The sequence below is a fragment of the Danio rerio genome, chromosome 11 (genome assembly GCF_052040795.2).
Source record: "Danio rerio strain M-AB ecotype USA chromosome 11, GRCz13ab, whole genome shotgun sequence".
Lineage (NCBI taxonomy): Eukaryota > Metazoa > Chordata > Actinopteri > Cypriniformes > Danionidae > Danio > Danio rerio.
The window spans coordinates 24,425,262-24,450,453 of NC_141031.1; the positions used below are offsets into that span (position 1 = coordinate 24,425,262).

Genomic DNA, 25,192 nt, shown 5'->3' on the forward strand with positions numbered 1-25,192 from the left:
GCAGCTCATTTTCTTTCCTTAATAAGTTGGATAGGGCTACATTTAATATAATTGATTTTTTTTGCATACAATTAAGCCTAAATGATTCGACTCCCATTAGGGCTGAGCGATTTGGCGATTTATTTATTGAACAAGTTTTGTACAGTAAATATACTCACATACTGCAAGTGAGAGATTTTTGAATGAAAGATGCATTACTTGATTTTAAAATAGTTGAAGGAAACACACACTATCTGCTATTTGTGATTATGTTTTGAATGTCAACTTTAAACGATTGAAATTATTACACACATTGCCTGAAACAGTCAATTCTTTCGTATAAAAATGTGATAATAAATAACTTGCACTTTTGGAAACAAAATAAATTATTTTCAATGTTAAATTTTTCATATTAAAAGTAGAAAATAAGCAGTATCTAAATCAAATGACTTGTACATCCTTTAAATAATATTTTAAAAAGTGCATTGCTTCTGTAAACAAATATTTTAGTGTAAATGATAATTTTATTATGCCGTCTCTGCCGCAGCTTCCATTCATCATCAATGTAGTGCAAACTTGCGACATGTAGTTACATTTTTGAGAGGTGTGCAGGTATGCGACCGCATGAAAGCTGTGCCAGACCATACCTGTGTCTTCGATGCAGAAGTATAAAGTAGCCTTAACAGAGCAGGGTCACTTGACTCCACACATGCTGGGGAAAGTAATTGAAAAAACTGACCTGGAAAAATGTTAAGTTCTTAATGTCAATTTTGATTACTTTTCAATTAATCGCCCAGCCCTAACTTCCATGTGTTTTCTCTGCTTACAAAGTATTCACCACAAAAATTCTTTTCTGTGTTCAGAAGAAAGCAAGTAGCGCAAGTTTGAAATGACAAAGGATTGAGTTAGTGAGTTCATATTTTGGGTGAACTAATCGTATAACCAACAGGCCTCATATTTCCATACAGTCATCCAGAACTGCACTCGGCGGTTTGATTTCGCTTCTGTACATGATTTAGACTCTGCTGAATTCTTGACTCTTCTGGTCCAGTTTGAGCAGCAATTTCAGTCTCGCCTGAGTCACAATGATCCTCGAAGCGACTGTTTTATGCAGTGACACGTCAGCGTGCAGAGGCTTGTGCTGTTTTTGCTCTCTGGCCTATGCGTCAGTGTCTTCCATATCCAGTTTGTCAGTTGGAATTTCCTCACTTCCCGGACTCTCTTGGCTGAAACACTCTTTTTCTGTTCACACTCTCCCCTAAATGCTTTGCAGACACACAGAGGGTAACAGGAGCCCTCAACCTTGTTATCAGTGACACAGGCCGCACGCTTGGTAACAGATCCTTGCCTTAATGTAACATTGATGAACTGTTATTAAGAGAAAGTGGGAGCTGTTAAACTAAATTATTTACCACTCCAAGGTAATACGGTGTGTAAGTGTTGCTGCTTTTTATCCTTCTATTCTGGTGTGCATTAGAATGGAATGATTGTTTAAGGAGTTTTCAAGGACGTTCTTGCATCCAAACTTGATGAGTTATCAGCCTTGACCTTCAGTCATAATTCTTTAGGTCCTCAATATATATATATATATATATATAAAGTCGAAGAAAAGCAACAAGTAGGCTACCTCTGGAATTATTACAGTTATTTTCTATTATAAAGGATTTTTATTAAATGATAAAATAGTCAATTGTGCACAATAATAATAATAATAATAATAATAATAATAATAATAATAATAATAATAATAAAAATCATAATTAAAAATCATAAAATGACAAAAAATAGTAATGTATTTGTATTTAATATATTTTTAATATTACTATCTTTAGTTTATTTTTAACACATTATTTATATATTAGGAAAAAAGCTTTTATTCTGCCTTAAAAAAAAAAAACAGCTTGCAAAGTATGACACGATTATCCTTAAGATACATAGTTACATTGTCAGTTCCTAGTTGACATATGAAGTATGAAAAGCATGATGTAAAATGTTTTGGATATAACTTTTATAAAGAGCTACTGCTGCCACCGAAGACCAAAAGTATGGGTCGTGTAGCATGAGAGGGAAAGTGGAAAAGGAAAATAAAGAAGGACAGAGAGGAAGGAAAGGAAGGAGAGAGACAGAGTGTGGCATTGAGGCCGCGGCGGCTGTATGTTTGACATTGGAAATGGTTTAGAGCAGAAGGAACTGGCAATTTCGATCTCTAATTAAAGGCTTTGGCTCACATGACCATGTACAGGTGCACCAACACCAGACTGCGGAGCTGGAAAGAAAGGCTTCCTTGTGTGTGGTGAGCCTGTGCTCGCTCAGCGGGAGTCTCAACGCACACACACACACACACACACACACACACACACACACACACACACACACACACACACACACACAAACACACACACACACACACACACACACACTAAGAAAGAGAGAGGATCCAGCCAAGGAGGAGTGCAAACATTCACATTTATTACTTCCACTACAATTCCAAGTCCTCATTTCATGTGACAGAATAAAAGTATGCAAAATTGTTATTTTGCAAGTTTATTCCTTCTCTTTTCCTGTTTTGCTTCTCTTCAAATGACTCTCACTTCAGTGGTGATTTCGTATTCATGACTTTATTTTATTTTATTTTTTTTTTAGCAATTTTCAGGTGAAATTTGATATTCTATTAGCTAGTTTTATATTCTTGTGAATCCCATAAGAATTTACATCATCTGAAAACGTAGAAAGGACAAAAATGTGCACCGAGAAAATGCTGAATCAAGGTTGTACTATTCTAAAGCAATTGATTGCATTTAACATTAATAGCTAATGATGTTACATTTATTGTAGATAACATCAAAATATTTTGTCAAATTGTGACATATAACTATTGTTTTAGTATGTTATCAGTTTTTTTTTTTACTTTCTACCCATTATTGTGACTTACACATGTTTGCAAAAATGTTTTAGAATTGCAACTTCTTTAATACTAACTTTATATCTCGCAGTTTGACATAAAATCTGTTGATGTGACTTAATATTCTGTTCTAAAGCAAAGTTTGACATTAGATCTCCTGATGTGATGGAATATCTCAAAATGTTAACATTATTAACTGAAATAATTTTAGTCATTTATATCCCACAATTTTTGACTTAATATCTTACAGTGTGATATAATATCTTACAATTTAACTTTTCTCAGCATTTTTACATTTAAAATGCGATTCGTAGTAGACTTTTTGCATGCAGGCTAGACAAATTCAGAACTTTCTTTAGTTGTGTAGATACAAAATATGCCGCAAAGAGACCTTCTGTGGCATGAAAGATGTAAGCCACTGTCTTTAAGGATTTTTTATGTGGTTGCTTGCATATAAGCACATATGTGCACGCCTGTGCCAGCGTTAATATGTAGGTGTATGTTATTTCTCCATGGCCTTGAGCCTTATGGATTGAAGCTTCACACACCTGCTCATCTTCCAGTAGCAGTTTTTTTTATACATTTACTTCAGTGTTATTCAAGTCGCTTTACAGAAAAATACTAAACCTAAGAAAGTCTTCTAGCATCTGTTTAAAGGTCTAGGAAATTTATAAATGCTTAAATGTTTGGATTTTAAAGCCTCTATAGTCACTTTGCTGGGAAATCAGCATCCAAAAACGATACATTTTGTAACTTGATGTTTTGCTTTGTTTGGTTTTAAGCCTGGGCAAAAATCTCATGTTATGATATAAGTCATCTCATATCCTTTGAAAATGATATATCACGATATAGGATCATATCTTTAAATATTGTCAAATTGCACAACCCTATTTGGTCAAAAATCATGGCTTTTTATGCAGTTTCAGTTGAATGACATTCTCCCATGTCCTAACCCCTTTGTCCACAGAGATATCCCAAATATGCTTCTCCCCCCCCTCTCTCTTTCAGATGAAATGTATGTTCTGTGCCAGCCAGCGACGCAGTGCGCCCTTTGATATGGGTGGCATAGCCATAGAAATCTGCCTCTTTTATTTCATCTCAGATAGCCATTGTTCATAAGAATCTGATGAATGAATTAGTTCATCATCAAGTTCCCTCATTTGATTATAAATGAATTGAGAGTTTGGCCTTGAAGCCAAATGACTTTAATGAGGAAGGCTCTGAAAATGGCAAAGCAAGCAGTAAAGTGTTATCATGGCAGAGCCTCCTAAAAAGTCATTTATCAAGTTTTATTGTCTTGCTCCGCTATCCTCATCTCATACATTTTTTTTTTCTTCTTCTTTTTCTTCTTCTTCTTTTTTTTTTTAACGGAGCGGGTCAGTATGAAGCCCCGGGAAGGACTGAAAAAGAATATGGGTTGTTTCAAGAATACTTTCAAGGGCCTTTCACAAAAAAATTTCACAAATTCTTTGACCTATTGATAGATGTTAAGCTTTAAAGATCTTAATTGTCATTGTACTGATACAGTAAGGTACTTCACAAAGTTGATGAATTAAGTTAGAAAAATTCAGTGTAATAAATAAAAAGTTTATAAAGTTGTAAATAAAAGAGATAAAGTATGTTGAATAAGTGGTAATAATTGAAATATCATTTATTAAAATAAGACTATATAGTATCTAAGCATAAAAGCTAAATAAAAATATATATATATTAATGTACAGTTGAAGTCAGAATTATTAGCCCTTTTTGATTATTTTATTTGATTTTACTTTTTTAAAAGTTTCTGAAATTATGTTTAACAGAGCAAGGAAATTTTCACAGTATGTCTGATATTATTTTTCTTTTGAAGAAAGTCTTATTTGTTTTATTTTAAACATTTTAAGATCAAAATTATTAGCCCCTTTAAGCTATTTTTTTTTCGATAGTCTGCAGAGCAAACCATCCTTGTACAATAACTTGCCTAATTACCCTAACATATTTAGTTAACCTAGTTAAGCCTTTAAATGTCACTTTAAGCTAGTGTTTTGAAAAAAATATCTAGTCAAATATTACTTACTGTCATTATGGCAAAGATAAAAGAAATCAGTCATTAGAAATGAGTTATTAAAACTATTATGTTTAGAAATGTGTTGAAAAAAAATCTTCTCTCCGTTACACAAAAATTAGTGGAAAAATGAACGAAGGCTAAAAATTCAGGGGGGCTAATAATTTTGACTTCAACTGTATCTTAAAAGTAATGTAACCAACATAACAGTCTATTTTCATTGTAAAATAATATAAAGTTATATGCTTTATCTTATGCTGTATATGCTTTAAAAATTAAATAATAAAAGTGTAAAACTTTTAACAATACAAATTTAAGACAATAATGTTTTTTTTTTTTTACAAGTGAAATAATAAATCTTAATGGAAAAAAACTACAATAAAAATGATTAAATTTATACATTGTGTATGCAATCAGTTGACCAAATCAGTGTAATATTCATCTAATTTTAAAAAGCAATTAAAAAAATCAAATCTTAATCAAAGTGAATGCACACCTATTGGGCAGTTTATCTAGTCTCGTCTCTTTTTCCGAGTAATCTATTACCTGGAAGCGGCATAGACCAGCGACACTGGTTAAACACCCTGCCAAGAAGCGTTGGAGCAGAAAAACAGTCCCAGCTCCCTCTTTGCAGGCCCACGTTGTCAGAGCACAAAGCACTTTCTCCCTGGGCCCCTCGGGAGCCTGGGAGAAATCACAGGCATCTACAGACGTCAAAGACTCAACAGTCTTTACCAAACAAACAGAAGCCCAGCAGAGTGATGGAGAATGCGAGCAGAGGGGAGGGTGAGATGGTGAAGGACCGAAAGAGAGCACCGGGATGGGTTTGAGTCAGAGGAACGGAGGCAGGCATCTCAGGAGAGGAGGGGATGCTGGGTACGGACAGATACGAGCTAGCCGAGTCAGAGAGGGTAAGAGAAAAGAGTCGAGAGGGAAAGGGGAAAGTGGGGCTGAAGTGCTTCGAGAGAATTGGGAGAAGAAGGGGGAGAAAGTGCAATGCTGAGATGTGTCAAGAAAGGGCGCCTGGGCCCCCCTGAGGAATGTTTCTTGTCTGCTTCACAACCCGAAGACCAGCAAAACTCTTTGCTTTGTAAAAAAAAAAAAAAAAAAGAAGAAGACAGGAGAGGTAGAGAGAAAAAAAAAACAAGAGTGCACACTAGTGGAGTCCTTATAGAATTTCATCCTCTTGTTGCACAAAACCAGGAATCCAACCAAGGGTTTTCTGTTTTTCATTCCCTCGAGTGTTCTTCACTTCAAATGGTCCCGCTCCGTAGCCCATCTAGAGCTACTGCAGCCTGGGCAAGGGGGAAGTGGCCTTGACAGACCCCTCTTCTGCTCCTCGCTTTCTTTAATAGGGAGGTCTTATCTTTTTCTTGCTCTCTTTAGGGATACAGTAGACCTGTGGTTTCGCTTCAAAGAGACCATTTAGATAGGATGTGCCCCAAATGGTGCGTAGCAGGTTACGGACATTGTGGGATACAGAGCGGCTGCCTTGAAGCACTGTGCCGTTTTTTTTACAGCTAACATACCTTTCAGTTGAAAGACAGCCAAGTGTGAGAGAATCTAATGCTGCAAACAAATGAACATTACATTCATTTTATTTATTGTGGAATTTGATTCTAAATTTTATGGTTTTCTACCTGTGTCAAAGTCAATTATTTGGCAATAAAAATAGATTTAAAAGATAGTTGACTCAGAAATTGACTCTATTTTCTCTCCCTCAAGTGGTTTCCAACCTTTTTTTCTTCTTTCTACACAAATTAAGATCAGGCGACCCCTGATTAATAAAGAGACTTAACCAAAAAACGAATGAATGAAAACCTCCAACCATTGACTTTCATAGAAAGAAAAATAAATACTGTGCAAGTAAGTGGTTACAAGTTTCTAGTTTTCTTCAAATTCCTTCTTTTTATGTAAATGGTGGGTAAATATTTATTTTGTTTTTGAAAGAACTATCCCTTTAATGCATAACATGTCTTACATACAAAATCAAAAATGTTTGTTAAAAAAGTTCGATTTTTGCTATAGGAAATCCTTGTTTTGTGAGCCTCTAGCAGAATTTTACACTAAATGCGGCTTGTCAGGATGTTGAGCCTCTTGGAGCCTCGATGCTGTGAATCTTCTTTCAAATCACTTTTGACCACTTCAGAGTTTTGGGTTAAACTCTCGAGAGGAGTGATAAGATGAGCAACTGCTTCCTAATTAGTGGAGATTTTAGATAAAGTAATGCAGATTGGAGATGTGAAACACACCAGAGAGAGAGAGAGAGAGAAACAGCCAGACTCTCTTCTGAGAAAGACAAACATTGACAGCTCAACATTGGTTATGGTTTGGAGCTGGTGCATGTGGAGACCACATCATTGTAAAGGTCTGGTTCTTTTGCTCTGATGGCCTACAGACAGGAGATAGCAGATGATTTCACCGTCTCTCTCACTTCCTCATCACTTTGACTCTTTAGAATTTGTGTTGACACGGACCGAACAGTTCCAACTTCAGGTCTTATTTTAGTAGCTTTGCACTTTGCTAATGTTGATTTGGATAATAAGTGTTCATAAGGGTATTTGACCATTTACGTGTTGTTTTTTGCCCTTGGAGTATATTATGAGGAGAACTTGATGGTTTGTCTTCCTGTGGTCATTGTATCATAACCCACCCCCCACTTTTAATGTTATTACAACTCTGAATTACCCGTCTTCGTGTGCGCGACGTTTGCTTTACTCTTTGTTTTCTCTGGCACCGTCCGCCATTAAGAGGCCATAATGGACTCTGCAAATTGGTCATAATGGTAGCTTTAATTAAACTGTCCACAGCACAGATGGAAAGAGCAGATAAAGGCATATAGATCTCAGATGTCTGGACAGATAGGCCATATTGAGTTGGCTGTCCTGATGGCAGATCATAGGTACCTGTGAGGCAGTCTAGACGCTCTAATTGGGTTTCTGCGTGTGAAATGCTAAGATAGGAAGTAAGGACGATCTGACAGTCAGGGTGTTTGGCCTCTCTCCCGTCTCATTACAGTCCGGAACGGCCCTCTGTTCGGACAGTAATGGCCGTATCACATCCTCCGTGTGAAATGAAGCTCATTTGACCAATTGCAGTCCATCATGTCGCCGGTCACAAGTCCTCGGGTCCGCTAGCACGACAGAGCCGTGCTTTCTCATCTTCTCCTCAAGCGGCTTAAGTCTAACGAACAAAAAGGGAGGGAAAAGGGAGAGAGAGAGACTTAAATACAGGGATCATATCCCTTTTAGACAAGGATGCAAGGTGATGGGGGCCAGGCCAGAAGCCAGCTTAATAACATCCAGTAAATCGAACATTGTCAGCCCATTGAAAGGTGTCATCGCTTAAAAGCATTCCGCACTTTTAATTGTGGCCCGTCTCATTGTACGAAGGTCAGTGAAGAAGAAAGGTCAAGCTAGGTCATGAAACACTGGTGGTGACCGAAGTGCGAGGGGTTTTTCGGGAGGGGTGGAGTGTTAAGGGAGGGTAGTTGCCTAGCATCTGTGGACAACCTCAATAGATGCCCAGCAATACAAAAAAGACCTCCGGCGTTCTGGTTTCCTGTAGTACTATTGAAAAACTTGCATGGCTTTAGCGTCTTACACGGTTAAGACGGTGGTAGTTTTTGAGAGGACGATTCTTTACTTTCTTTGTTGCGTTCACTCAAAGCACTTGGAATAAAGAAAATAAGGCCTTGATTGATCACTCTAGTGAAAGTTCATTTGCCGCCAGTCTCCGTCTAGTATGGGTTACATATGTTCATTTCTATAAGCTAAGGTTCGTTCGAAGCGTAATGCATTTCACATGTGCTCTGAGATATTTCATATTCTTCATCTAATGATTTTTTCACACATCGAGTCCTAATTCTGGAATGTGGGAATGTCATATTTATGGGAGGGTAATAAAACTAATTTATGGCTTTTCCAGGGAAACCTTTGAGAAGGCTAAAGAGGGCCGCCGTTAGCATGCATTTACATACGTGTGTGTGCTAGTATGCTTCACTCTTTTCAGCTGAAATTACATTAGGAGCAGTTGTGGCAATGCTCAGTCGCCTCTTCCTGTGTCTATCCATTGCATCTCTCTCTATCCAGAGCATCTCAGAAGGAGTGCCAGCACAGCTGGGCTCAGATCAGTTCCATACACACGTCCAGACCACAGTAGCACTGTCAACCAACACATTTACAATAATGAGTAACAAACTCATATGGGAATAATTGCGAGAACAACAAGATGTGAAATTTTATTTCTGCTAAAGTGTTTGAAGAATAAGAGGAGTAGATTTATGTGTGGATTTATTTTTTTGCTTATTTAAAGACGTATCAAAACATGTATCATTCATTCATTCATTTTCTTTTTGGCTTAGTTCCTTTATTAATCAGGGGTCGCCACAGCGGAATGAACCGCCAACTTATGCCAAAAACATGTATCTAATAATTTTTATTTATTTATTTATTTATTTAAATTTTGCTAAGTTATTATGTTTTTTTTTCACTTTTTGTATGTTTATTTTTACATTTAAGCAGATTGGCTGGAGTGGAGTATGTAATTTTATTTATGGCTTTGGTGCTGGTTGTGGTGATTTTTTTTTTTTTTTTTATTACAGCTTTTTCATTGCAAACTGTTTTCATCATGACATTATTTCAATAGTTACAAATGCAGATGTAATATACACATTAGAGTATTGCACATCATTAGGATGTGATAATAATGATATTTATATTCGAGTATAAAACCCTAAATCATTGTAATCATTATTCTCCATTATATTTTGTCCCCTGACTCACACGACCTCATTTAGTCTCTTGTTTTAGGTGAACACGCTCAAACATAATAGATTTGCGCCAACAAACACTCACGTCCCACTGTCTAAAGTGGTGCCACAAAGCCACCTTTTATTCGTTGCCTGTAATTTCCACGGCCTGGGCAGTTCATAGGCAGTGCTTGAAGCACATCAAGCATTGACCTTCTTCTAGTCACCATGGCGATTATGAATGATCCTCAGCTGGATACTAATGTGTGGGCATTTGGAGGTATAACTCCCTCAGAGCTGATTGACAAACCACTGGGGAGAGAGGGAGGAGAGGAGAGAAAGGAAGGAAAAGGAAGGGGACAGGAAAAAAGAGGGCAGGAGAATGGATTTAGTGATTTGGAGAGAGTCGGGAGGGGGAGATTTAGGTAATAGTTGGAGTGGAGAGGAATGGATGGAGAGAAAAAGGAGGGGGTTCTTTTACCCTGACTACACTTCCTACTGGAGTTCATGTCAGGAAACAGCGGCTTTAATTGATGCTAATTAATATGTGTTTTTGCTGTATCAGCTCTAATCAACAGATGAGGTAAATTGTTAAGAACTGCTGCCACTTTTAACTTCTTACAGGAACTGTGTTTCAAAAAGTTTCACCATGCTTTTATCATTTTAACAATTCTTTAAGCTGACTTTTTACAGTGTAAAAATATGTATTATGGCCAAGGGTTGTCAAGTCCAAAAAATTTATTTAAAATATACAGTATATACATACTTTTAGGGAGTGTTGTGGGAGGAAAAAGCAGCTTAGATGTTCTTCAAGATATCTTATTTGTGAAAGAAAGTCGTGGTCTTGGTGCTGGTGAACTATTCCTTTAACCACGCTGAATACAAGCGCACACTTACGTCCTCACTAAGCCCAATTTCCTTGCCTTCAATGCCCACTTAGAGCTCTGCATTGTGCTGTGTAATGCAGAGGCCTAACCTTACGCCATCCCAGAAGCCCCCGCTCTGTGCTCAGCTTAAGAGACCCCTCCGCTCTCCATCTCTGTCCTCCCAACGGCCCTCTCCAGTCTCCAAAAAATGGAGAACCCCCAGGGGAAACAAAAAGAAGACGAAGGAAAAAAGCAAAAGAAATATGCACAGCGCCACTCAAAGTTGTTGCCCTGGTAACTGGTGAGGGCGAGGGACTGCAAACAATGAAGCCAGATCCCTTTTTAAGTGTTGCTAATTAGCTTGCCTCCGCTTGCTCTTTGTGTTTGCCATCTTAAAAAGAGACTAAAGTCAACAGGGAGAGGCGTCGGAGAAGAGAAGAGAGAGAATGTTGGTTTCTATTTTTCTTCTCCTTAATAGCCAAGGGTGGAGATAGAAGTGAGATGAAGGGCGCTTTGTGCCGAGCGATGCGGATTGATGATATAGATTGATGCTACTGATGTAATTGAATATTGATGAGGAACATGTGAAACCTGGAGCTGGTTGTTGCGTTTTGTTGAAAGAAAGTGTGTTTGTTTCAACGTAGGCTCATTCTGAAAATGTACCTCTATATACATTTCTGGTGACTGCCAAATACGTCCCAGGAGCTACGTTTTTTTGCAGTTTTAGTTTTCGCGAAATTCACCAGAGGCCGCTGTGTACGCTTTTTGAGATTCAAATTTCTCTCTCGAGTGCCATTCGCACCTATCCATCTTGTGTAAATCCACCAGAGGCCGCTGTAGACTGACTGTTTGACTGAATGAATGACTGACCGATCGACTGACTCACCATCCTCCTTCCCTAAACCCAACCAAAAGTTTTCAAAAGCAATCAAGAAAAAGCCCTCATCGATTTTACCGAGTTTTCAGATTTTATCACATTTTCCCCCTGTTATGTACTTGTTTATTTAATTTTTAGGTTCTACTTTTGTCTTACCTGCTTTCTGGAACCATCGTTCACTGGACTCAAACCCCGTCGTCGTGGTCAACACCTCTACGCATCTCCAGTCCGTCGACATACATGGCGAGCTAAAGGGACAAAATGATGAAAGCAGTCCATACGGAGATAAGCAGTCAGCTAGTAATCGTGAAAAAGAATGATGTCATTACTCCCTGTAGCATTCAGTTTAAAAATAAAATGCAGCCATACGTATCTCTGGCTACATAGTTCGCAATCTTCAGAAACGTATATAGGGCTGTGTTTTCAGAATGAGCCGATGTCGATTTCCTTAGTCGTATTCAACTTCATTTGCAGTTCATTTGTTCATATTCAAGAGAAGATTTTGGAGTTGAACAGTCACAACAGTAGTTCTTTTTATGTTTTTCTTAATATTTCTGCCGAGAGACGTGGCCTCTGTTTCCTCTTGGTGTGATTTATTCCCTACTAACTAGTCCCACTCCAGTTTAAACACAGATGGCAGAAGCCTTTACAGTTTTGATTATTTTCTAAAGATCAGTATCACTTTCGCCACTACCAGTTGTAAAATCAAAAGCAGACTGAAATGAATTTCTCTCAGTTCCTCTGCTTTCGAAGGTTTAATCAGTACACGGTTTGTCTTTTTTTCTCACTAGCTTGCTTTTGGCAACATCCCGAGTGCGTATTATTATTTTTTCTTTATTATTAATAACAAAGAAATGCATTCCATATGTCTGGTTTGGATTTGGACGGGAATTCCTGCTGCCAGTTAGCTCTATCCTCATCATGGAGACCAGGTCAGTCTGTTTAACATGTGTTTGTAGGAGGATGGTTTTGGATGGTGTCCCATTGGGTTAGGTCACTCAAGCCATGACTCGCATCGCACCCCAACACCTTTGTATTGCCCCGGAGCCGTCCCTGCAGACTTACTCCAAGGTCTTGAAAAGCTCTCAAATACGACAAGACCTTGAAAGTCCATTTTTGCTTATTAGTTTTTGCAGTCCGCACAGCAGAGAGATGTTGAAACCCTATCAAGTAGAACTTTGTTTGGCTGCCAGAAGGGCGGTGTTAAGAAAACCACAGCAAAACTGCCGTGCAATTGCCATCAATTAGCCGGCTGTGCGGCTGCCGAGGCTGGAGGATTTTGAGACGACCCGTATCCTGAACTCTCCGAGCTCCTCTCTCTCTCTCTTTCTCTCTCTCTCTCTCTTTCTCTCTCTCTCTCTCTCTCTCTCTCTCTTTCTCTCAGAGCTGTCTCAATGTTGAACTCTCACTAATGCTGTGGTCCTCAGCACTACAAAGCGAGCTCACGATGCCAACAACGAGGTAATGATGCCCAGAGAGCCCAGCCATAGTGGATTACACTTCCTCTTTTGCTCTTTCAGTATGGGACATGGGGATAAGTTACTGCAGAGAGAGACACCAGGTACATATGAGCTCATTTGAGCCTCTTTTACAGTTCGCCTTCCCCTAATGAGTTCAACAGCCATGCAATCTTTGCAATCTTTTTCACAGTTTTCAAAAACATAATCTGAAGCGCTGCTGCTATCGTGCTGCAGCCCATGTTTACTTTTTTATTCTATTTTTTTCCAGCAGGTTTTTTGTTTTAACATTTTTGGGGACTTAGAGGTGAGCAACGCACATCTGGAAAGCAGCAGAGGCAGCAAGTTTCAAACAGGTCCCCTTTGTGAAAAATAGGATGTAAAAAAATGAAAGTGGTCAGGGTTTTCAAACATTACAGCATATTTTGAAGTTTTTTTCCCCTTAGTTTTATTTTTTTATTGCCCTGGCTCCAATTCACCCTTTCCTCATTTTAATGGCCGATGGGAGTCTGCTGTAGCCGTTTAAATTTTAAGGTTTCGCTCTATCCTTTATATTGCGGAAACATTACATTAAATGGCAGAAAGGGACAGCGGCAGGATTTTTAGATGATTTCGGCATTGAATAATTCACTCGATTTTGCCATTTTCAGATGTGTGTTCTAATGGATCTGAACAAAAACAAATGTGATGAGTGACTGCGAACCGCACGATGGAACAGGAAGTGGCAAATTAAATCCAGCTTGGGCCAAAAAGCAGAGAGGGAGAAAAAAGAAAAGGAGAGAAATATGGTCAGAAGTGCAGTTTATTTGTAACCCACCGTGAAATTGGACAGCTCTGCAGGCTACAACTGTAATGAGTCATGGGGACCGAGTTAAGATCTTCGAAACCTTGGCCCGGGCCTGTAAACCCGATCCCGTCGTACAACCCACACCTCGTCTTGTAGCCCGGGGTGGACAGCTGCTAACAGGCCTACTATGTCTGCCTGCAGACGCTGTAGACGAAGCTCATTTGGTCACCAGCTGTGCTGAAGCGTTCCAGCATTAAAATAGAGTAAGTCTGCTTCTCCGGCAAACAATAATTCATCCTTTAGCGATTATCAGCGCAGATAGTCTCTCTGGAAAGTTATGCTCATGTTGGCCCAGCCAACACTCCACAAGCGACAGAGCGTAACACTTTCAATTGTGTGGACAAACACATCCACGGTGGCAGATTCCTTTGGCAGCTGACAGTGATGCATTTGATACATTACAAGCAAGCGCTACCGAAAGCCACGCTTCACGTAAATATGCCATTCAGATACAAAGCAATCCCACAAGTTGTCACACTTGTGAGTTATAAAGCGGCTGCCGTCAGAAGTGGCGAAAGGAAAGGAGCGGGTGCATTGTGCGCCTGCAGTTACTCAAAGCTTGAAGAGGTTGTACAAGCAGGTATGATTATTTTTGCCAAATCCCTCACATGAGTGACGTTTTGGATGCCGGCTTGTATTACATCTGTGAAACTTTTCTTTCATCTCACCCCCCCTCTTCTTCTTCTGTTTCTCTCATCCAATGCAAGCAAACAGAAACAGCTCAGGTCTTCATTTTTAGACACATTACAAGGAGAAAGCTGAACTTCCTAATTCCAGAAGGATCAAGCTTGAACCTCAAAAGAAGCAGCTTTTGGCATAGCTTTACTTTTTCTTTAAGGTTGAATGGCACCAGTTGGGGAAAAAAGGGTGCTTTTGTCTTCTTCTCTCCACTCCTGATTCGGAGGTGGCTATCATGCAGGGTGCATGCTGAACAAAAGCACCCAAGTGTAACCAGTCCTCCAGGTTTGCACTGCTGAAAGAAGGTTAAGTTTGCTTCTTTTTTTTTCCCTTTTGGGCTATGCAGGATGTTTTTTTTTCTTCTTTTTTCTAAACGTGCACATTCCAGTCCCGCCTTAAACACCGTTGATGTTGAGTGAGGGGAAAATAAGCTTTGCCTAGTTATTTATGAAGTGCTATTTTGTAAATTGGAAATATATTCTGTCTTCACACCCTTAAAATAGACATTTTGTGGTGTGTTTGGATTTGTTTGTAGAGCGTCTGACCACATCTGTCCGTGCGTGCGGTTGTAGCATGAGGTAGGTAACATTACTCACATGAAGAGCACACCCTGTTGCTTTCCTAAACAGTGTGAACAAATTACAGAGTACATTTAAAATACTTTTTTTTTTCATTTTAATAGAAAACTGACCTCACCTATTTGTGTTTAGTCTAAAATTTCACCATAAGGCACTAAGACTAAAACTGGGAAGATGATATTACTTCTTTTTTTTTTGTAATAAGCCAAAGGAAAGATTATTCACATATTTCTGTAATATCTCAATAGTTTCTCGTAAACCACAATAAGATATAGCAAGATTAGATTTTGCCTTTGAAAAAGCTTAGATTTATAATATCTACACTCTTTTTTTTATTAAGTAATTAATTTATTTAAATTAAAAAAAAATTTAGCTGTACAAAGCATATAAAATATGTCTATTTTTTACCCACTTTGTATTAAGTGTCTTTAACTACAACACTGTAAAACCTAACAGTCAACTTTATTAAATGAAAGGAGTGTAGTTAACTCAAAATTTACTCAAAGTTTAATCTACTCGTTTAAAACGAGTTTGAACTCAGTGTTGAAAGTAATGAATTAATTGAATACTTAATAATTTAAACTTAAATGGAGTAAGTTCACAGTACTCATTTAGTATATTTGTTTTTAGCTCAAGTGGCTTGTAGCAATCGGTTTCCTTAAACAGTTTGAGTTGCCTTAACTTATTAGGTTTTACAGTACTCAGTTGGTTTAAGTTCTCTTCATTTATCGGGTTTTACTGTACTCAAATTGCTTCGTTTACTCAAATGGATTAGGTTCACAGTACTCAGTAGAATGAGATTTTGAACTTAAAGGGTTTGTAGCTATTTCCTCAAATGATTTAGGTTACCTTAACTTTTTGGGTTTTACAGTGTATGTACTTGCATCCAAAATTAAATACAATGTGCTTACTGTGTTCATAATGTGTAGCAGAACACTTCTCGTGTTCTTAAGGTGGGATACAGGTAGGGTTAGGGACAGGTTTGGTGGTATGGATAGGTTTAAGGGTAGGTTAAAGTTTAAGGGATGCTCAACAGTGTAATTACAAATCAATGTACAAATTACAAATTTATGTAACAAAAAGTTACATGAATTAATCACATATGGAACTACATGCATGTATTTAATCAATGTACAATGAAAGAACATGGATAAGGACAATAAGTACATTGGTGCTAATGATTAATTTCAGTGTAAGGACATATTAGTTAAGGCCACTTAATGTTATTGGGACCCTAGTTTTATTTTAAAATATCTGAGGAAATTTTTGAGCGTTTTTCCTGAAAATGAAGATTGTATCTTTGGTTGCTCCATTATGTTATGTCGTAATATTTCTTCTCACAAAATATTATAAAGTCCCATCACAATGTGTGAGATACTACCTCAAAGCGGCTTGTAGTGCGGGTAAATATGCCATTTGGCTGTAGAAGCCAGAGTGTAAGTGGAGCACGTTGACAAGGGTTTATTTAAGAATGAATTAAAAACGCAGCTCTGCGGCCCTGAGGGAGACACCACTGTTACATTGTTGACCTCTTCTAAAAGGGTCCTCACTGGCCAACTATAAATAACCGCACATCATATCTAACTCTGATTGGAGGTCAGCAATGAGGTGGAGGTTTGATTGGCCGAGTGTGGCCAGCAGCAAGATCTGTTTCATGAGGATGAGCTATAGGAAGGATAAATTACAGCACATCTTTTAAATTTCACAAATGTTTCCTAGATTGCAATAAATGGGAAAAAAAGCAGGAAACAAATAAGATTTTCTCATCTGAGAAAAACTGCATGATACTTAAATGTTTAAATCTATAGAACAGATCTCAACATTGCGTTCAGACTGTTCATATTTTAATACAACTCAATTTTACCTCTTTTTTTGTCTCTAAGACAACAGTGAGATTCAGTGAAGGACAAATAAAAACGTACAGAATCTTTTATGAATGACTTGACTTTGTTTCTTACTTCTCGCCTCTTTGTACTCCCCATCTGTATCTCCCCGAGCTTCTCCCAGCATACAGTGGCAGTTTCAGTCTGTCTTCAGCTCTGGATTCGCCAACTCCAGTAACATGATTCCTTCTGACCCTTCGTGCCACCCTGGCCCCCCTACCACTTCACCGCCATCCACCCACCCACACCCATGGACGGCCCACCGCGGGCTCTGTTTTTCTACGGGGGCGGTTGCGGGGGGGCGTTGCAGGCGTCAACAATGGTTCTCTGTCAGCGATGATGGATCATTCCAGCATATGGTGCCCACCTGTCCGCGGAGGAGCCGACTTCACTGTTTAGATTTACAGGAGAGAGAGAGAAAAAGCGAGCGAGCGCCCCACGTTTTGCCCTCTCCTTCATTCTCACTCCCACAAACACAGGCGGATTAGGCCTCCGATTCATCACCTCCCAGTCGTGTTTACTTAAGCAACCTGAGCATAATGAATAGAAGCTGGGACATCCAGGAAAGAGGCGTGCAATCACCCCTGTTTGTGTGTTTTGCCGTGTTGTTTTGGAACGTCCGTCCTAGAGCGGCTCGAAAATTTCATCGGCCATATTATTATTGGATGCGGGCACGTCTGTGCGTGGACGTGACTGTCACAACTTTACGAGAGAAAGTCGTACTATGTTCATTCGCCAAAATGAATTCTTCCCTGTTATTTTCCCATAATGGACCCTCACCCGAGGGCCCCCCTCCTTCTCTCTCTCCTCCAAAAGAAAAGAAACCCAGTTGTCAGCCATTTTTTCTGAAGCCTGTTAAAGAGGGGAGGGCGAGAGCTAGAGAAAAAGAAAAAGAAAAAAGGGGAAAAGGGAAGAAGAGAGAGCCCCCACTTCTAAATCTCGCTACATACCCCCTCTTTGACCACCCTACATCCTCAAACCCACCCCCCCACGACCCTGCTGAATTAAAAAATGCTCTGTTATTAAAGGCGATGTCAGGAGTGTTGATTTACGGGGGGGCTGATGACAAGTCAGAAGAACTCACACACTGTGCTGCTAAGGCCGCCAAGCTGGGCTCTGACCTCTTCACCCTCCCCTTCCCCTCTCTCTCTCTCTCTCTCTCTCTCTCTCTCTCTCTCTCTCTCTCTCTCTCTCTTGCTCTCACTCTGGCTCGTCCGACCGACCGCCCGCCCTGCACTGCAATAAAACCTGTCTAACTCAACAGCACAATGGAACTGTTGTTGGACCCAGCCAGCCGCGGCCTCCCTCATATTTTCTTTAAAGGTGCAGTGCTCACCAGCGAATGCCACAAGATTTTGGGGTGGATGGGGGGAGAGAAATAGAAAGAGACAGATAAGATGAAAGTAGGTGAGCGAGAAGAAAGAAGCAACTCATGTTCCTGTTTGAAATCTGGATGTATTTTCGCTCCCTGCTTAGATGTATGGATGGAAGTTATAAAGCATTTTTCCCCGTTTGTACTCCAAATCTTTTTTTAACCTCCACTGTTCGTGAAAGCAATAAAATTGGCAAGTCAGACTCAATAGATTCTCCAGCCACAGAACGGAGCCTCTCCCCTGTTGCTCAGAGAGACTCGCAGCCCCAGTCGCTCTCATTTTGGGCCTGTTCACTGCCGCCAGCCTCCGGTCCCACTGCTAATCTCAGTGCATTATGATTAAGACCAGGCGTGCTGACCACTTGTTCCTCACTAGGTTTTACGCTGTTCTCCTTAAAGCAATGTCCCATCCCAACGAAAAGCTTACAAAAATATTTAAACAATTATAATAATTTTCCATGCACCTTGTGTGCTTCATTCCAAGTCTTATAATTTGTGTAGGTTGCTCACCCATTATTGGCTCTATTTTAGCAATCTAGGCGCAAAGTATAAAGTGCATTTTGCATAAGCATTAAGGTGTTTCTGAATTCACTTTTGCTATTTTAGGAACGGAAATTTTTTTTCTACGCCTTGACGCATAGTCTAACGGGTTTGTACTTATTATTGTACTTATTAGTTATGGGTGTGTTTTGAGCATATTGTGCATTAAACCAATCAGAGTCTCATCTCTCATCGCACCATGGAGAATTTGCTATTTACATGGTTGACTTTGTAAAAGAAAAAACTGAATGCTTCACTAGTGAGAAAACAGTCAAACCATTTGCAGTGCGAGGATAAAGAACAAGCATCCTCCATTCGGCCTCTTTACTTACTCTTTACTTTACTTTTACTCTTTACTTTGCTCTTTACTTTTGTGGATAAGGAAACGGTGTTGTACAAACTACCCTAAAGACATCCATTAGCCTACAGATTTAATTTAGTTTCTTAAGAGCAAATGTTTATTTCAAAACTATTTCTATATTCTGTTCTAATTTCCAGCAAACAAATAAATGAACAATAATAACGAAGTGTGGTCAAAAAGTGTGGTTATATCCAAACACACGTCCTATTCTTAAACCCAAATGGACAAATCTAAACTTTTTTTTATTAAAACAAATATAAATATGCATATAGTAAATAATACTAATAATAATAATAATAACATAATACAAATGCAAATTGTCATAATTAAACTAAAAAAGTAGTAGTGTTTTTTTTTATATATTTATGTAAAAAATAATTTTTGTAAAATTTTAATTATTTAATTTTATTCATATGTTGCAAAGTTTTCATTAAGCAATGTGTATAACTAACGCACTCTGCGCTGAATTTTACAGCAGTTTTTAGTTGGTCAATGGTGCAGTCTATTTCATTTCCTCAAAATAGCAACGCACCACCATTGCGCCTTAACACACCTCCTTTTTAGACCATAACACCCACAAAGTGGCACAAATGGATTTGATATTTAAACAATGTGGTGCAAAATGTGAAAATTAGGGTTGACTGGTCTGAAAATAGCATAAAATCACACCAAAAACCTCTTGTACCTTATTGCCAGGTGTATGATAGGGCCCAATGACTTTCAGTTTTTCTTTTAACTTCTTCTTTTCGACTGAAATAAGATGTTCAGTAAAATGTCTGGGCTTATGTTTCACAAACACCACAAAACTTCCATAAAGTGATTTTTATATATATAAAAAAGTTATACTATGTGTACTAAAGTTCAAGCCTTCTAAAGCCATTTGATAAATTGCATTCCATGGACATGTTTTGTGTTGTTTATGTGGTTTTCACATAAATGCTCTTTGTATTTTTTTCAGTTATTGTTATGATGCTCTGCTCTTCCTTTTTATGATTATTGTCTTTTATTGTGCTTTTCATTGTATGGGGAAAAAAAAGCTTTTTGGACTTTTCTGGGGAAAACAAATATATGGATGAAGTTATTGAGGGCAAATAAAAGATCATACATCACAGCTATTTATTGTAGGCAAACAGTCCTAGAACGATGGGTATAAGATGTATCTTTAGCCTAATAGTTTAGAGGCACAAATGTAGGGGTGGTCCTATTTAGGGGTGACCCAGTCACTGCCATATTACCAATATCACAATCTATCACCATTGCACCCCTGAGCAAAGCACTTAACCTCTGCTTGTTCCAGAAGGCGTTATGCATTAAATTAGTTCACTGTAAATTACTTTGGATTCAATGTGTGCGCTAAACAGCTACCATATAATCCAAATAATTGTGGCGTTTACGAAAATCAAAGAAGAGTTTAATAAAGTGGTAATCAGTGCAGCAGTTTTGTCCAATTGTTGATCATTGTTGCCAGACAACCATCTGGTCCAAGTTCTTTCTGGTTGTGTGTGTGTGTGTGTGTGTGTGTGTGTGTGTGTGTGTGTGTGTGTGTGTGCCTCTGCAAGAAGTAATTCACACCACATGCCATCAGTAGAGTGTGTGTAGTCTCAGAGCTAGTCGTGGCTGGGAGGTGCTGCCGGTCACTTTAGCTTATCCAGCCCTCCGCTGAGGTCATGTGTGCAGATGGGATGAGGTTGGGAAGGGGGGGTTCCTGCACAGCATGTGTGTGCATTCATGAACGTGTGTGTGTGTGTGTGTGTGTTTGCACGCTGCTCAATTGCGACCTCAGCAGAAGTAGCAAGTGCTCTTGATGCAGATGGTTTTCATCACACCAACCACTGCATTTTCTCTCTCTCTCTCTTTCTCTCTCTCTCTCTCTCTCTCTCTCTCTCTCTCTCTCTCATGTGCGGATTGTATAGGGGGCCTCTCGCCTTTTTTGGCCCCCTCTCTTCCACCACCCCCTCTCTAATAAAAAAGACAGAGGTGTATCTCTCTTAAATGGATTGGCACCATTTATTTTGAGGGTCCTGGACTAGGCTTTGAAATACACCCTCCCACACATTTAGCCAGTAAGTACTTCTGCAATTGATATAATGGCTATTAGTGCTAAAAGTCTATTACTGATATCAGATCAGTGCTAAATGACCATGTTTTAAAGGGAAGGTTCACGCAAAAATTAATATTCTGTCTTCCTTCTGTCCCCTGTGCAACTCGCTTCTTAATATCTATCAAGTTTTTTTTTTTTTGTGAGTGACGATAACAGAAAATAAAGTGAAGAAGCTCTTCACCGCATTACAATTACTTTAAATATCTCTTATGTTCATAGATTTGACACCAAATGTCATTGATTCTTAAACATTGTGTACATTATTAGCAATTTTTTTAATGGTTTGGTTCTTTTTTAGCTGTTGTTGTTGTAATAAATAGACAATTTAAATTATTTTAGCTACATATATTTGAAATATAGGGGTGTAACGGATTATGGTTGATCCATGATTTGTACGTATCACAACCCACAGTTTGGAACACATGTGAGTAATGCAGATTAATACATAGTTTTTTCTTGTAGATTAATCCTATATTTGTTACAATTGCCTAATCATAAAACCTGCATTAATGCATTCAGTGTAAGCTGCATGATTAATCATTAAAAGATCGGGATCTGAACACCCAAGTAACAAATTATAAATGACGGTGATTTGCATATGTTTTTTAATCTTAAAGGATTTAGTCTTTAGTCTTTTGAGTTAGTTATGATGAAGTTACAAACAGTCAAATAACACATAAATACTGAGATTACAGTTCAAAGTTTAAATAAAACCCACTGATGTTTATGGTAAAGATTAAAATCACCATCATATGATGAAAATCATCAAAAATGAAAGTTGTAGGCAGCAATTTTATTATATAACCAATAGGTGATGTAAACCAGATGTCAAAAATATGTCTTTGAATATTTCTTCAAAATTGATACATCTAGCAATGAAACTTGACCTTTCATGAGTGAATAACTGAATCATTTTTTTTTTTTTGTAAATAAGACTATAAATAAATATGGGCTGTATATTTATTAATATAGATTTATATAGATTTATATATTTAGCATCAACAACAACAGTGAACTGTTTACAGTACTGAATATTTTACAATTTATTTTTATTCAGCTGATTATTTGTTCATTTTTTAAGATTTGTGATCCGTTACACCACTATTAAAATCTATTAAAAGTTTTTATCATTGTAAAGCTTGGTTCATCTCAGTAAGACTATCACTCAGAATAACCTCAGAAATTGCAGTAAAAGGGGTGATTTTTCTATGGGACAAAATGTTGTATTTGTTCAGCACAAAAAGCTGTTGCGTGACTTTAAAAGACTTTGAATTTATTGCTTGAGTTGTATCTACCACATCTATGCTACATCAATGCGACTATATTCCAACTCAAGATTGAAATAAATGATCACAATGGTAAACTATTCCTTTAATAACAGTGAATGTGATTTTACAGCTGGCTGAAGCATTAAAGCCGCCTTAAAATGTCTAAAACTTGTGGAATTTACAGTTTTTCGGTTAGCGTGTGCACCAGAGTACAACTCTGAGGATTTATGTTTGGTGTCAGGTCTTTTTCTTTCTTTTTTTTTTAAAGAGGGCTTCTCACCCCCTCCATCTTTTCATAAATCAATATTTACTATGTAACCTTCCTCTCTCTCTTCAGGGCCAGGAAGCAAATGTGCATCCTGATGGCGCTCTTCAAAAAGCTGTTTGCCCACTGATTTACTGTTGCCTGGTGTTTTTGTTTTGAGAGGCACATTATGCCATTAGACCAAAGATCCTGTGTAAAAATATTTTCTGAATATATACCAGAGTCGCATGTTCATAGGGTAGCAAACCATCGCCACATGATCTGTACAGAAGATCTGAGGAAGGAGAGGTTGTTCAAGTTACAGACTAGCCTTTTCCCTCGCTCAGTCTTTTCTGGCCCTGTAAAAGGAGGGGCCCCACACACTCAGGTTGGCAAACAGGTGGGGCCCACCGTGCAGTGCTAAGTGTATCCCTCCTGTGATTTTGAGGAAATGTAAGCAGAGTGCAAAGGTGTGTGTGTGTATATGTGTGGTACTCACCGCTGTGTTGTCTCTGTTTCTCGTGTCCACAGGCCCTCCAGGCAGCACGCCAGTTCATCCTCCAGCAGGCCACAGGACTCAACTCTCCCAGCAGCAACGAGGTCAAACAGAGCCCTGTGCAGGTACCACTGTCACACACACACACAAACAAACACACACACAGACACACACACACACACACACACACACACACACACACACACACACACACACACACACACACACACACATCCACACATAGGATATATTTTCTGGGGGGTATTGTAGCCATAAGAGCTGAGAATATGCACGCATAATTCAAATCTTTGTCCATTCCATGTCCGTGGGATAAAAAAAGTAAAAATAAAAAATTATGATAATATAGCCATTAACCCTAATGCTGAATTAAATCAAACATTAGCCCCTTTCACACATTTTTTGAAAATACCGGTAAATTTGTTCCGGCAATTTTCGGTAAAAAGAAGTTGTAATATTATCGGTAATTTGCTGGAATGCTGAGATGTGTGAACGCGGAAGGAAAATTGCCGGAAAGAATGCGCTCACAATTAGAAATACCAGAATTTACTGGTATTTTGGAATGAATGTGTAAACGCTCCTTAGCAGAAAAATTCCAGAACGTTCTTGCTTGTGTGAACAGCGCTTTGATGAATTTACCAGTGAAGTTGTTCCGATAATTTTTCCGGATATTTACCGATATCACTTTGTGAAAGGGGCTATTATTTTCCTTTAGTATTAGGGTTGGAGGTTTTATTATCATTCAGATTGTGTTTTTTAATCGCATTTAGTTTGGATGAATTATTGGACTTGTTTCACTGTTCATCCTTACTTCTTACCTTGTTTAAAAAAGTTATTATTATAAAATTTCCTAATTAAAGTTTAACTTATTCATTAAAAGTTTCTAAATTCAGTTTTGTCTGTTCATCTTCTACAATCATTTCAATTAGTTTGTTTTAATTATTCAGTTTAAAATTCAAATTCAGTGATTGCTTTGCATTGGTGCATTTCAGGGTTCTTATAGTAACCTTAAACCCTAAAACTCAAATAACTGTTTTGGAAAAACACTAATTAACTTAAAAATATTGTTTAATATTTAATTTCAGCCTGTTGCCAAGAAAATATTTTTCCTTTTTTATTTATTGTTATTCCAGCTTTCTAAAATAATAAAAAGAATATTAATAAAATAAAATAAAATTAAAACTCTAGACACAGGTAAAAAAAATAATGACAAACTAAAAACTATTTCTAGAAATTTTCTTAAAGGCACAACATTTCTAAAATCTAAATTCTAAAATGTTACCCTGTAAAACCCAATAGTCAACTTTATCAAATGAAATGAGTGTAGTTAACTCAAAATTGACTGAAAGTTAATTCTACTAATTTGAAAAGAGTTTTGAGCTCAGTGTTGAAGTTAATGTGTTAATTAAATACCTCATTACTTCAGCTTAAATGGAGTAAGTTCACAGTACTCATATAGATTAGTTTTTTAACTCAAATGGTTTGTAGCAATCGGTTTCCTTAAACGGGTTGAGTTGCCTTTACATATTGGGTTTTACAGTACTCAGTTTGAGTTCTCTTCATTTATTGGGTTTTACTGTGCTCAAATTGCTTATTTTACTTAAATGGATTATGTTCACAGTACTCACTGGAATTAGTTTTTGAACTTAAATGGTTTGTTGCAATCAATTTCCTCAAATGGTTTGAGTTACCTTAACTTTTTGGGTTTTACAGTGTAGGAAAAATATAGTAGTCACTCTATAGTAAACATTATATATATATATATATATATATATATATATATATATATATATATATATATATATATATATATATATATATATATATTCTCCTTAAAATGTTTATAGTTTCATCTGTAATTTAGTAAAATATTTTTCTTCATTTTTAAGTTTTTTCCTTTCAGCCCTATTTGTCATCATGTCTTACTTTCT

The 25,192-nt window shown here is 37.9% G+C and overlaps 1 protein-coding gene across 12 annotated transcripts in view; it reads left to right on the forward strand.

The window, feature by feature from the left end:
• foxp4 (forkhead box P4) overlaps positions 1-25,192 on the forward strand; it is a 471,422-nt gene that overhangs the window by 347,385 nt on the left and 98,845 nt on the right. For all 12 annotated transcript variants that reach the window (XM_087272444.1, XM_087272447.1, XM_087272445.1 and 9 more), the window contains 1 exon segment: positions 23,279-23,368. In XM_087272444.1, coding sequence (XP_087128570.1) covers positions 23,279-23,368 — 90 coding nt within the window.